General features: G+C 43.9%; 1 protein-coding gene across 1 annotated transcript; it reads left to right on the forward strand.

Moving 5' to 3' along the window:
• Positions 1-2,387: 2,387 nt before the first annotated feature.
• Positions 2,388-13,364, forward strand: LOC120839518. Its single transcript, XM_040209809.2, has 5 exons — positions 2,388-2,517; positions 9,183-9,349; positions 9,433-9,527; positions 10,961-11,050; positions 13,156-13,364. Exons 1-5 carry the CDS (start codon positions 2,413-2,415, stop codon positions 13,362-13,364), a joined length of 666 nt encoding a protein of 221 aa, XP_040065743.1. The 5' UTR covers positions 2,388-2,412.
• The last annotated feature ends 472 nt before the right edge of the window (positions 13,365-13,836 follow it).

Raw genomic sequence — 13,836 nt, forward strand, 5'->3', positions numbered from 1 at the left:
CGAAGCGGCTGGGGATAGTGTCATTCACAGGCTACGGATATGTTGACGTGTGTTCAGAACACAAACATGTTTAAGCTGTGCCGGCCACCAGTGCTCCATGCACTGGGGGCCGGTACAGCCTAAACCACGCAATACTTTCATCACCGTCCAATTTCTTTTCCCCTACACACGCCCAAAGCGAGCTCGTCTTAACGAAATTTCGAAAAGTACCAGTTTAACCTAACACTTGAAAGAAAAGAAAGAAATACCGACATGTTTGCTTTCTGAACACACATCAACATGTCCGTAACCTGTGGCCGGCAATTTCCCCAGCCGCTTTTTCCCAGTGAGTCTGCGCGGCTTACTCGTTTAAACGAGTAAGCCGCACAGGGTGACTGTCAAGCTCCGGAAGAGCAACGTTCTCATTTTTGATATTTGTTTTGAGGGTTCCCGGCCCCCTTCACCCCACAAAGGTTTTGCTGCTTTGCCACAGGTTAGCAATCTGGCGTTACGCGAAAAAATTTTTTATTTTCTCGTATCATCCACATTTTCGCATCGCCAGCCTTCCGACTGCTTTGTAACTTCCGCACACCCTCGTGGTTCCCTTGTGCTTCAAATGTTTCTGATATGCGTCGAGAAACTGAGAGAGAGGAGGAGAAAAGAGTGGAAGGGGACATCAGAACACCGAGCTCTGGTTGGAATGATTAGTAGACCTAAAGCTCTTCTCTGCACTTGTCGAATGCGTAAAACGCGGAGGAACGCCCGCGTTCGCGTTTGATGCTCGGATTCCAACGCGCACAACGTGTGACGTGGAAACAAAGGCTGCTATACTTCGTTTCACCTTATGTTGTGCCGCAGCGAAGGCTAGAAGAGCGAGATCATAGCGTTGACAGCCGCTCTTAAGTCAGGAGAGGTTGTGCCGCCGAGATGTGCCCCAGAGCAAGGAGCTCGCGCTTGTAGCCTTTCCTGCAGCACATCATAAGGTGAAACAGAGTATAGATTTAGGTCTCCCACTAATCATTGCAATCAGAGCTCGGTGTTCTAAGTCCCCCTGGGCTATCCTTTCCTCCTCTCCCTCAGTTCTTCGGAGCATTGACTGACTTCTAAAGGTGTTTTTGATGACGCGCAGCAAGTTTCTAGTTGCAATCGCGCGTGTAATTTGGTTGATTATAAAGTGAATTATTCAATTTGAGTTAATTATTTTGTAAATTTTTGTATTTAAAAATTCATGACGTGAGCTGTGGCTTGCAGTTTGTTCTCGAGAATAGATTTTTTTCCTCATCCACCCTATTTGTAGGAATGTTTTAAAGTGTTCGCCAGACCACCCGGTAAAGGGTCGTTTTTCGACGTTTATGAGCGCCTTCGAATATGCCCCAAAAGCCAGCAGAAGGATAGGGTGCGCACTAATATAAGGATTATTTTTGTGTTCACAATCAGCAGGTGTTAACATTTTATCGGTTTTATTTAATTTCATTGAAATTGCCAGTTCCCTTAATCAACGATTCATTTTCATCTCTTTAATTTCAAAAAGGGCTATCCAAGCTCCCGCACATTTCAGTAAACGTTCCTTTAAAGATCTCAGGTGTTCTGCAAACTTTTTGTAGCGTAAAGCGATGTAGAATGAAGCCGCCTTTTGCTGTATTCCGATTTATTACGGTCGTCTGGAAAACATCACTCGTGATTTACCTCCTAATGATTCGATGTTTGGCTCCCATCGAAACCATGCCAGTAAAGGCTGAACTCCATCGGGACGAATATGCTGAGAAAAATCGATGAATTTCGGCCGGCGGCTTTTGCTCTGCGCGTAGAGTCAGCACAGTAGCTGCTACGTCGCGCGCAAAGCAAGTGTGACGTCGAGCGTCGTTCTTCAGTTATTCGTCGCATAATTCGCTCCATGGAGTTCACTGGTGCGAGTATTAGTTGTCGGACTACAAAACGAGAGTAAGAAAAAGAAAATCATAAATGCGTGTTTTTTTCATTAATATTGCACAATGTGGATAAGCATTTTGCTTCATCTGCGGATGTCGCAAATCTTGCTCAATAAAATATCGCGAATCGCACCACCCACAAGAAATTGAAAAAAAAAAATTGTATTGCTCTTCCGTTTTTCACAATGCGGCTAACACTTTCACAATTTCCGTTTGCACAATATCTGCTTTGGAGACCTCACAATAAACAAGAGCCTGGCGTTTTGCTATTACGTAATACTAAAATATCCATTTCTGATTTATGGTGAAATGTTTCTACTGTAGCTGTTAAACTCTTGCGCCACTTGTGTAATTTATCGCTGAGCTCAAAGAAGCTGAACGCACAATTTAAGAAAAACTTATTTTTACGTTTTGTTTTTAAATTGCAGTTGTCTGTATAGTAAACAAATTAACCTCTTCATATCTAACACAGATTTCACATTCTGGTCCAACTGAAGAGCTCAAGATGTATCTCACGCACGTCGTGTTTGCTAGCCTTGTTGCGGCCGCAATCGCCGTGGAGATTGCTTCCCCAACCTTGAAAAGTGAAACACATACGGACGCATGGAGGGTAAGAACGAAAAACTTGATTACTTGAGTAACAATACGTGATAATCTCATAACTTATTTGGTATTAATTTGACTTCAAATTTGTTGATAGAAAGGCACTTTTTTGCGTTATTTTCATTACCTAGCGTAATCGGTACTCAATATATCTGCTTCCTAGGCAGACATCACCGTGAAACCCTGTTTTAGTCTACTGCCGCATCTCAAAGAAACGTGCAGGGTTTTCTAATCGCAAAGTACTTCATTTGGCTCTGTGTTTGTTGTGTTTTTAGAGCGCAGCTCTTAGCCACCCGTTTCCAGCTTGAGCGGCGTGAGCGTCGGCGTGGGCGTCGCCGTCAGCGTAACTGCGCGGTGCATGATGGGTAAAATTCCCCGCTAAATCTAGCAGAAAATGTTCCCCGCTAAGTTTAGCGGAAAAACTTCTGTGCTAAAAAAAGCGAAAAATTTTCCCCGATAAATCTAGCTGAAATTTTCCCCGCTAAATTTAGCGGAAAATTTTCGCCTAAATGGGGACGAGCAGGAGAGGAGGAGAGGCATAGTTCCTTCTCCGTATCTTCCCCTCCTCCTCCTCAAGAGCTGCGCTCTGATTCGGCGTTACAGGGAGTTGTAAACGGCTTTCATTTTCTTTTAATTTAAAATGTCCACCTTACAGTATGAGTAGTGTTGAGCCAGTCTCTGGTGCCACGAAAACACGTACCCACCGGCGTACGCGGAGTTTTTTCTCTCGAGGGAAACCCTTATACAAAATATGCGCGTCACTTTGCTTTGCAAATGGCTCTTCTGTCTTTTGATTAGGAGGATATTTTAGCTAAACAGAAACTAAACGATTTTTTTTTGTTTTTTTTTACGATTCAAGGTGGCATTGTGGATGCTGCTTTCTAACCCATTCGGACTACGCTAGTCGCAAAAGAGTTCGTTCTTTCCATCAAAAAAATGAAGGAAACATCCCCTTCTGTTGCTCCGCTTGCCTTTGGACGCTTGACCTAGAAACAAAAGAGCTGGGTTTCGGAAAGGAGGGGGGGGGGGGGGGGCTTCCGCGTTCAACCAGGAATCAGATGCCACCGCAACAAAATTACCAAGTAATCGCTGTTGCCTCAATAAAAGTGGCTTGAAGCGCTCACTAAGGTCAATTGGTTATCTCTCCTTCTATGGACATCATGGTTCGTAAACAAATAATAAATTCAGCTGCGCACAAATATAATTAAAATTGATACCAATGGGAAAAAAGAGACGGGAAAACATAACTGACATACAGTGCGTGCGTACGCCTAAAGTACCTCTTAGTGCACTAGGTTTTCTTGATAACAGAGTTTTGTTACATTTGAGATTTTGCATACGGCCTGCGCTCTAATTCTTCATTCAGTTCAGCGATATTGCGACAGGATGTCTTGAATGCAAAATTTTCGCAATTATTTCTTTCAACTCCCTCCGACGCGGCAGCGCTTCGAGCAAGCTTGCTTTTATCGCTTGCCGGTCTCAGCTCAAAGCGGCGTCGCCTGCATATGATGAACGTTGTTCCCGCGCCTCACATAAGTGACCTTTTTACACCATTTACAAAAGAAGCTGCAGGTACTTTAACCAACTGTGTTCGAATAGCCCGACGTTTTGAAGCCTGCTCGGCCGCTTCTTCACGGGTGACTTATTTGGCTGGGTGTTCGTCTTTCTCTTTTTCCCTTTGTCGCTGTCGTTTAAATCTCATCTTGTTTTTGTGACACCTAAAATTTCACAACATATATAGAAAAGTAGAAGACGATTTAAACGGCAGCGACAAGGAGGGGAAAAGAGAAAGACGCTCGCCCCGCCAAGTAAGGCGGGCGTGAACAAGCGACCGATCAGGCCGCGAAACGTCAGTCTATTTAAACACAGTTGGTTAGAGTACCTACAGCTTCTTTTATTAATAGTCACCTAACCAGGCTGAGTTTTTTTTTTCAGCGTACAACACGGTCCTAATGTTTCATGGCGGTGCATTTTGAAACTCGTTGCGTGTTTTCGTAAGCACATTAACGAAAATTAAAAACACTAACCATAAATCTTGAAGAATCGGGACCAGGCGGGTGTACGGTTGAGTCCCTGTAAGGGCCCGCCTCCTTTATATACACAAACCAATCTACAGAGGTTTGGTGACGTCGCGCAGCCCCGACAAGTAGTTGCTGGGAAAAGTACCCGAGGAGTTGTTTTTTTCCCCTTGGCGGGTTGGATGATCCGTGTCTCACGAATTGATATTTTCTAGGATTCGTCTCCGAGGTCTGAACGGTGCTGTTGTCGAAGTCTATTTTGTGGCAGAACAGTTGGTTTTCTGTTCATTATTTGACCAGTTAGCGTTCTCAATTGACGTTTATGTCGTTTCCTGACCAGGCAGGGAGCTGCAGACCTTTTACCTTTGTACACAGATGTATAGTTTATAAACAAGACTTAAGAAAAGGAGACATAGCCATGCTTTTAGCAACGATACTTGGCCGAGTGTTGGGTGGAATCGAGTCAAGTAACCGGAGTGTGACTGATGTCCGCTCTCACGTGGCCACATCTCGCGAACGTCGGGAACCTATTGAGATCGCGATCGCCCTGACGCCCTGTCTCTCCGCTCGCCTCTCTCTCGCTATCAGCAGTCGGTGGCTCGGTTCAGCACGGGGTCGTTGGTCGGCTCGTTGGGAAAGCGGATGGCAACGGTTCGCCCGATTGACGACGTACGACGTGGAGTACCAGAGGTCGCAATCAGTCACCATTTAGCCACAGCACTGTGGTGCGCACTGGTCTGTAGTGGGCATGCAGATCCTGCTGGGTGTAGTTACGTCCAGGTGTTTGCGAGACATTTAGCGCGTTGTCCACGCCGCGTATAGCTCTACTGAGCAGCGGTCTCTATTTCAAACACTCTAGTACTTTATGAGTCGTTGGAGTATCTGCTTCTTTAAACCGTAAAAAAAATCATTTACGTTGCTCGCCCCGTGCAAACGAAGCGTTTTGTCTAGCGCTAAATGGCTCGCACACATCTGTTCGTAACTACACTCAGTTAGCAGGGCCAATGCGCACCACAGCACTGTGGCTAAATGATGAGTGATTCCGTGCTCCGGCAGTCCTTGTCGTACATCGTCAGCCGGCCGAACGGTTGATGGGAAAAGAAGGTCGTGTGGGGTTAAAACGTCCGGCTCCTTTCGATCTCGGAATTCATCAGACGTAGTCGCTTTTTGTCTGTTTTTCTACACCTTCTTGATTAGAAGACGGAGGAGCCTTATGACCTTTCTGGTGCTATTTGCAAAGCATGCGACGCACACCGTTCAACACACTGTGCCGCCACCTGATGTTGCCTAATCGAATTAAAATGTAATGCGATAACATCTCGTGGCTAGTACTTGTTCCCAAAACTTCAATGACGTAATAACATAGATAGGTCAAAAGCTTAAACGTCTTTGGAGTACCACTTTAAGATATAGTTTAAGATCATTTAAACGAATCAATGTATATAAACAATATTGAATATCCTTTTCCCATAATGGCGAGCACGCGATACATTCAGCTATTCGTTTGGATAGTTCTGATACCGACGAGACGTTTTTCACACTTCTCCTGTGGACAATGTTATCTCCCCACGTAACACAGCCCGCAAGGAAACGGAATGTTGTACACAACTTTCTGGACGCGATCCAACTGGAGGGTCCAAATGCCTTTTAACGCAGGCCTGCTCTCGCTCAAACGCAAACGGTGTAAGACTATCTAACCTGAAATCCGTCTTGAAAAGTAGAATTACTTCGAACTTTTGAGCCAAAGCATTCAGAATATTTGAAAACCTGTGAAAGTACGGAGTTACAGCAGCAACATTTCTGTTTGAAACACCCGCAGCCTTCTGCCGTTCTACAATTTTTCTACTCAAAATTTCTTCAGATAAATCCGAACTATAACCACTTAACCTCAACCGAATCAACTGGCTCACTAGCGGCCTGCCGACATAATGAATGCACGACGTTTTTAGAGCATAACCTATAAGAGAATTTACAGCACCAACCTTTAGGAGTTTCTATGGGGCACTGGGCCTAGATGAGGCCGCCTCTTTTCAATGCGACCAACACAGTCTTTTACTGTTTAACAACTGTAGAACTACAAACTGCAACTTCCCCACGACTGTGGAAGAAGCCGTGAACAATAACTCCGGTGCCTCTTCGATAATAAAATTCCGAACCTTAAGTGCGTAGTGCTCATTTGGGGCACATATAAATATGACGTCAACATATCATTGAACAATCATGTTTCTACCCCCAAAGCTTCTACTAAGGATATTACCTCCCTGTCCAGCGCATTGAGATACACCTCCGACAACAGCCGAGTTACAGCAGAGCCAATACACACATTCTCCTTTAAATAAAATACTCCGTTAAACTCTACCACTGTTGACCCTAAGTAACAGGTCAAAATTGTGTAACAACACGTCGAGCAAAGTACCGAGTTGTACCAACTTCAATTCCATCCTGGGTCGGTGCGTAAATTACAACCTCTTAAGAAGCAACAGAAGTGTGAAAAATGTATCTTCATCATCTGAACTCGCAAAATATATTGCTGAATGTGTGCGCCCGCCATTATGGGAAGAAGCTTCAATCTTGTGTAAATGAAGTTTTTCGTTTAAAATAACCTTAAAAGGAACCACAGAAACTTTGTAAGCTAGCCATCTATAGTTTTGAAAGAACGACTGAATTTTTGTTGTTGTGAGTTCTTGCTTTGTTTGTTTTGTGTGTGTGCGTGTGTGTGTGTGTGCGTGCGTGCGTGCGTGTGCTCATATAGCCGGAAGTTAGTCTGCCTCACTGGACGTGGGGTGTCTCAGCTGTAGATGAGCAATTTAACCAGTGCGGTACAACCGCTAGCCTGGTGCACCACTAACTAAAAAAAGGTTGTTCGTCTTACACTCTTTTTTCCCATATAAAGCACCCCAAAGCTTTCGTTCGACGTATAACGCACTGACGTTAAACAGGCGGCCCAAACGTTTAGGAGGGGCCTGATAACGGTGAGATATACCTCATAAAACAGATAAGTACGCATGAAAGACTACTCAAGAAAAAAACACCGAGGCCTTGCGCTGGGGCCGAGAAAACCCCGATTACTTATTTGTTTAGTCAGTAACACGTACATTAGCTATTTCAGTAAGTTCTACCACTCAGCTATCAAGCAGCTCGTCAGAGTAGGTAACGCCGGATCGACGTCAGCGCGCTGAACGTGCTACGGAGGTTTTGGGGTGTCTTATATAGGACAAGGGGTGTAAGTCTGTACTATTTTTCCGAGAGTGCTGATCTAACACGAACGCACGCCGGTTCATTGCTCATCCAAATCAAAATGTACAGAGATGGTGATTGAACCCAGAATCTTGGGGCCCTGCAGCGCGAGCTTTCACTCCAAGTTCTTCAAGTTGGTGTTCCCTAGCTCACTCGGCCACCGATCCTCTTGTTTGTTTTGTTTTGGTGATGCCAAGGGCAAATGGTTCGCGGAGGCTGGATAGGGATGTTGCTGTATTTTGCTCGGTTCACATAGCCTTACCGGGTATTATTATGAATAATCGTTTGGCGGAGGGTGTCTGCTGTTGGTGCGGTGTCTAGGTTGGAGGTCTGTCTGTCTGGCTGAATTCAATCAAATCTTTGCTGCAGCATGTCTTTTGTCTTCCTTCTGTTCTCTCCGTGTGGATTGCTATATATTTGTTGTTCCCTTGCAAATAAATCCGGCTGCGTTTTGGATTTTGTGTCGTCCTGTGCGTTACTGTTTCTCCTCTTTAACTTTTTTCGGAGAATTGGAGCTGAATCATAACCCAAGATCAGTCTAACTCCTCCGGTATGAGATGGGACGAAGCCCGAGCTCGGACGACAAGACTTAGTATTGTCGAGTAGTATTGTCGAAAATATAGTTTTTGAACTCGCTGATTTAAAAGAAAAAAGTTACTATTACTCACCTATACATCGCCAGCCTTGGCAGATTCCCAAATGCAGAACCAATTATGGTAAGCAGAAAATGAGCTACACGTTACCTATGTTATTAAATGATTATTTTATTCGGAATATAGATGTTATTCAGCTTTCGAAGAATAATATCCTCGAATTGTTTTTTTCTTAAATCTTGATCGTACATGTGTTACTTATGATCATATATAAATGCAAAAAAATGAAATGTTCATTGTAAATACATTTATGTGTCGTGTCGCAGCTGCTGAATGGGGGGTCCGGAGCTTCGTCAAGCTGCGTTCATGCAGCTTTTTCTCTGGCCTCCCATTCACCACATGTATCTGTGGTGATGAATAAAGTTATTATTATTATTATTATAGCCCTTGTGTGTCGAGTATCGACGCCCAGAAATGAACCCAGCCGAAAAATCTTGTCATGCTTGCATGCTTGAAAGAGTGACTACCTTGGGACAGGTTTTTGTATGGTGAAGATACAGAAACTGGCGTTTGCCTGAGGGTTAATTACCTCTGCATAATCAAGGGGAGTACCTACTACAGATATGACATGGTGGTCTCAGGGTTTAGATTATGTTGAGATGGAGTGAAGAGGTACAAAGTGTATAGCTCGCAGAAGGCGATTTATTTATTTTTTGGAACTTTCTTTATGTCAATAGCTGCAATGGGAAGCGAAATATTTTTAACGTAACACTACCCCGCAGTGGTATGAAGACAGCGGTTCTTTTCAATATCTTTTTTTGCAGACAGTGAGTCAGGATGAAACCTTTTATCTGATTTACCGCTCCTACGAGTATGATGCTGGCACCGGAGGCACCGGGAAATGTGTCAGCGTGAAATTATGCGACAAAAATGACACAACCAGGACTGCTACGAGCAGACTTATGTACAGGGATGCTCAGACGACACAATGGTAAGTGTGGGATCGTCATTGGCTAACCATCTCTGCTTTTCCCGACTGCATGTAATTAACTTTTCGAACAATTCATATTTCAGGAAAGGATTTACTGCGCGTGTCACGATGGCTCGTTCGCAGAACAGCACAGTCGATGACATCATCCGACTTGGCGATGCAGATAACTGGGACGCATGTAAGCCGGAATTTAATTTCCTGCTATCTTTAACTTACTGTACGGAGAGGTACCAAAGCCTGTTGAAGCTTTTGAAATTACCGCAAAAATTGTTTTGGTAACGTTTCGCACTACGGTTCACGACAGAGGTGCCCGAAATGGTGGAAGCATGGATCGCGTTAAAATTTCAAAGTACAAACTAACCAAAAAAAAAATGAACTTTTTGTAATCTGTTTTGTTTGTTTGTTAACAGCGCTCCCTCTGGTCCAAAGACTGACGGATGGCGGCAGCTCAGCAGCCGCCGGGGCCGCTGCCGCTATCTATCGGTACTTGCGCCAGTGAGAGGTGCGCAGGTAGTGGATGGATGCAGTACCAAAAGAAAACCATTTATCTCCCTTTCCTTTCTACTTCAATAATCTTTTTTTTTTTTTTTTTTTGCGCGTCTTTTGGTGGTTCCACATGCCGCCTAATGGTACGTTCACACCTGAGAAGGAGGAGGAGGACACAACTATTTATAATCTATTAGACTTGTAGGATCAAACCGATACGTGGAGAAGAAGTCCTCTCTCGCGGGAGCGAATTCGCTGCCGGCGGCGGCGGCGACTAGCGGGTTAAATTTACATCTATATCCTTCGAGTGGCGGGGGCGGCACCGGCCGTGGCAGCTGTTCTCGTAACATCCCGTCAAATATGACGAGAAAGCGCGAGAGTTCCCTCCTCGGCTGTCTCTCCCTGGCGTTGCTGCTCCCGGAAGAACGCGTACTCGTGATGTAGGCAGCGTAGCGCTGCGCAAGAAATTCACTTCCGGTCAGCGAAACGCCTCGTTCGGCGCAGAAATGTCCTGGACCTCGACGGCTTGCCGCCGCGTTTTCCGCCCAGCGTTTCGACCCAGCGGCAAAAGTTGTGCGGATTGGCTGGCTGATCCGCAAGTGTAAACGTACCATAAGACTGCCGTGCATCCTCCTATAGTCACCGACGGCGGCTCTCAGATACGCAAGGCGTGGCGAGTCCTATACTTCGTTTCAGCTTCGGTCCGAGCGCGGCCGATGTTATGAGCCGAAGGGCCAATCAAATAGCGAAGGAGGCACAACGTCGTGGCGTGCATTCTGCAGTTGATAGGACCAGCCAGTATTCGCCGTCTCTCTGTGCGTGCTCCTCTGCCGGCTAGTTCTATAAAGCGCAGAGAGCACGCCATGACGTTGCGCTTTTTGCGCTGTTTGATTGGCCCTTCGGCTCATAACATGGGCCGCGCTCGGACCGAAGCTGAAACGAAGTATAGTAACTCGTTATCGCTGCCGAGCCAATCAAGTTGCAGCATTAGCAGATGAGAGCCTTGAAGAACCAATCACGAAGCGAGGAGAGTGGACCCGATTAGCCAGACCCTGCGTTTGTGAAGCTGTCGGAGTCTAAAGCGGTTGCCGTTTCTAACATGGGTATATTACGTTTGTTCAACAGCCGCTAATGCAGTGACAGCTGAATATCAGCTCATTTATTCGGACTACTCAAGCTGCGACGTGATGGTTGCCCTTGGAACACAGGAACCGAGTGAGTAGAGGGGCCTTCGCAGGGTCAGCTTTCGGGCCTCGTTACGCATATTTTTTTATTTTTTTATTTATACTAGTTGTGTCGTTGCACACGGCACTACCATGCGCGAATACATATATTTCTTTGTTCGGTGATATCTTAAAAGACTGAATTTCTCTGCAAGTCTGACCGCCGCCGATGATAGAATCCAGTGGAGCCTATCAGGCAGCGTCAAAAATGGATCATGACGAGGCTCGTTTTTTCGCTGTTGCTTTTGTTGTTTTGGGGTAGCTTTACATTTCCAATTACGCTCAAGGTCACGTAGCGCCCATGGCTGAAATGCAAGGTCACATAATCAAAGGCACGTATTCCCCGTGGCTGAAGCGTAAGCTCCGTTTACGTGACCTCGTAAGCACCGGTCACGTGAGCTCCGTTCGTATAAGCGCCGGTCGCGTAAACGTGTCGTCTTAAAGGACGTCCATGAGGTTGTCCTTGAGATGGCTTTTGAGGTCGTCCTAGAGGTTGTCCTAGACGTCGTTCTTGACGACGTCCTCTAGGACGCCGTGTTAGACGCCGCCCTAGAGGTCGTCCTCGACGTCGTCCAAGACAACGTCCTTCACGTCATCCTCGATGTCGTCCTAGAAGTCACCCTAGTTGTCGTTCTTGATGTCGTCCTCTAGCACGTCGTTCTCGACGTCGCTCTAGACACCGTCCTTGAAGTCATCCTCGATGTGTGCGCGGCTTGTTCAACTATTGCTTATTCAACTGACGTAAGCGAGCGCATGTTGTTCGGTGTCGAGACGTATTGGTATTGTTCCGTTGAATTCGTTACGTCATTAGATATTTATCTCTGTTCCGATGTATGGTGAACATTTCTGATGCTTATTCCATTAAGTGGTCCATTGAAGAGGCTTCAAAGTCTTTGAAATAATAAATAAATAGATGATATATTTATTATAATTAATACATTATTAATGATTCAATGATTTATTAATAACTTCATTTCAATACTTAGTCCATTATGGAATTAATTAATCAGAATGAGCTGGTGAGGCTGGAACTTTATGTGACCCAGCCATTGTGTTCCGCAGCAACTGACGCTACATGCTCCAGATTCGTTTGGATACAGGCTGGGCAATGTAAAAAAAAAAGATTTAAAAATCAATTGATGTAAGACAATATCGAAGTACGTCGCACGCAGTTTTACTTTAGATATTTAGACTTCAGTTGATTTGAATAGCACGTATATGCAAAATAGCAATCATCCACAAACTTTCCTTTGCATCACCGAGGTGAAACTCGTCAGTCAGTTTAGGGCGCGCTTTCCAAGCTGTTTTACGGTATAAAGGAGAATGAATAGTTTTATACAACCTTCGTTGTGTTTAAATAAAATACGATTTCATACTAATTATATAAGCTTTTAGGGATGACCAACTCGTTTACAAATCGCGCTCTAGCTTTATTTTTATGAAAAAAAAATTAATTAAGCTAGTTAGAAAAAGTTGAAATATTAAGTACTCCTGGGGCCTATCCATTCCGCGGAAAGGCATATTTTAATGGCCAAAAAGGTTTCCTATTTTGTGCTTCAGGTATTTTCTTTTCGCACTTGCAATCGGGTTAGTATTTAAGAAAAAACGCAGATATTGAAATACATAACAGCCAGGATAACCTCATTGCTGCTACAGGTTGCCGACACTATGATGAGTTTATTCCTACCAGATTGTAACTTGGTGATCTGTTATTATTTCTTGGTACTCAAGTGACATTTTGTGCGTCAATTTCTTTTGTAATATTTCTACTATTCTAACGTAAATACAAAACATCGCTTTTTCGGGTTGTATAACCTAGCACGTTACCGTTTCATATGTTCATTTCCTTGCAAATCTTTACGTGGGGCAAGTAAAATGTTAGTATCGAAACTATATTTTAGTATCAACTTCTATTTTTTTATTGTTGGTCGTGAAAGTAGTGGAGTTGTCTTCGATTAAAAAGTCTTGCGTGGAGGCTAACAATAATTAGAAAAAACACGAAAATATTGATCCGCTATAATCTCTCGCATAAAAAAAAATTAAGCAATCAAAAAGAATACAACAAAAACTTAGAATATTCCAATTTCTTCTTTCCAGGTTGTGAACTGTGGATCAAAGATGGCAAACAAAACATTGAAGACAACAATGAAGTCAAATCAAGGGACGGTGACAGAGATAATATCAAGAATAGCATAACCAAATGCAAAGAAGAATACGACAATCTATGCAAAGTGAAATACCAAATCTACGACAGAGATACATGCAGTTTACCCAATGAAATGGCCGCACGAGGGGGGCACTGTTGAGGGGTCTAAAGTTGACTAGAAATGGCCAATCAAGAGACACAACATTGCCGGCAATCAGTTCAGAGCACTTTGGAATGGGCTCAATTAATCATTGTTTAGTTTCTACCGGTTATGGGTTGGTTGGTTGTCCAAATAAATTGTCAAAGCAGATTAATGATTCTTTAGTAATATTTGAAAACTGTTTCAAGAACAAATATTTACAATTGTTTGTTCTCACACAATATCCAAAAAAAATATCTTTGTTCGTTTTTTGTCTGTTGTTTTTAGAATAACATTTGGTAAAGTTGATTTTCTGCTTAACTTAGAATTTGCATACGAATTTAAGACGCTTGTTTTCGCTGGTATTTAAAAAAATAGACACTAAAATGTCGGATTAGCGAAGCTCTAATTAACCATTTCGTTACAGATAAAAGCGGTAGCAGATAAAGCCACGCTATTTTATTTAAATTAGATATATAACGTTCGTCCTGCT

Source organism: Ixodes scapularis, unplaced genomic scaffold (assembly GCF_016920785.2).
Source record: "Ixodes scapularis isolate PalLabHiFi unplaced genomic scaffold, ASM1692078v2 PGA_scaffold5__190_contigs__length_132052651, whole genome shotgun sequence".
Taxonomy (NCBI): domain Eukaryota; kingdom Metazoa; phylum Arthropoda; class Arachnida; order Ixodida; family Ixodidae; genus Ixodes; species Ixodes scapularis.

Coding starts and splice junctions, on each gene's coding strand:
- LOC120839518 (XM_040209809.2), top strand. CDS start 2,413: ATGTATCTCACGCACGTCGTGTTTGCTAGCCTTGTTGCGGCCGCAATC. Junction 9,350..9,432: donor GATGCTCAGACGACACAATG/GTAAGTGTGGGA, acceptor TTCATATTTCAG/GAAAGGATTTACTGCGCGTG. Junction 11,051..13,155: donor CCTTGGAACACAGGAACCGA/GTGAGTAGAGGG, acceptor TCTTCTTTCCAG/GTTGTGAACTGTGGATCAAA.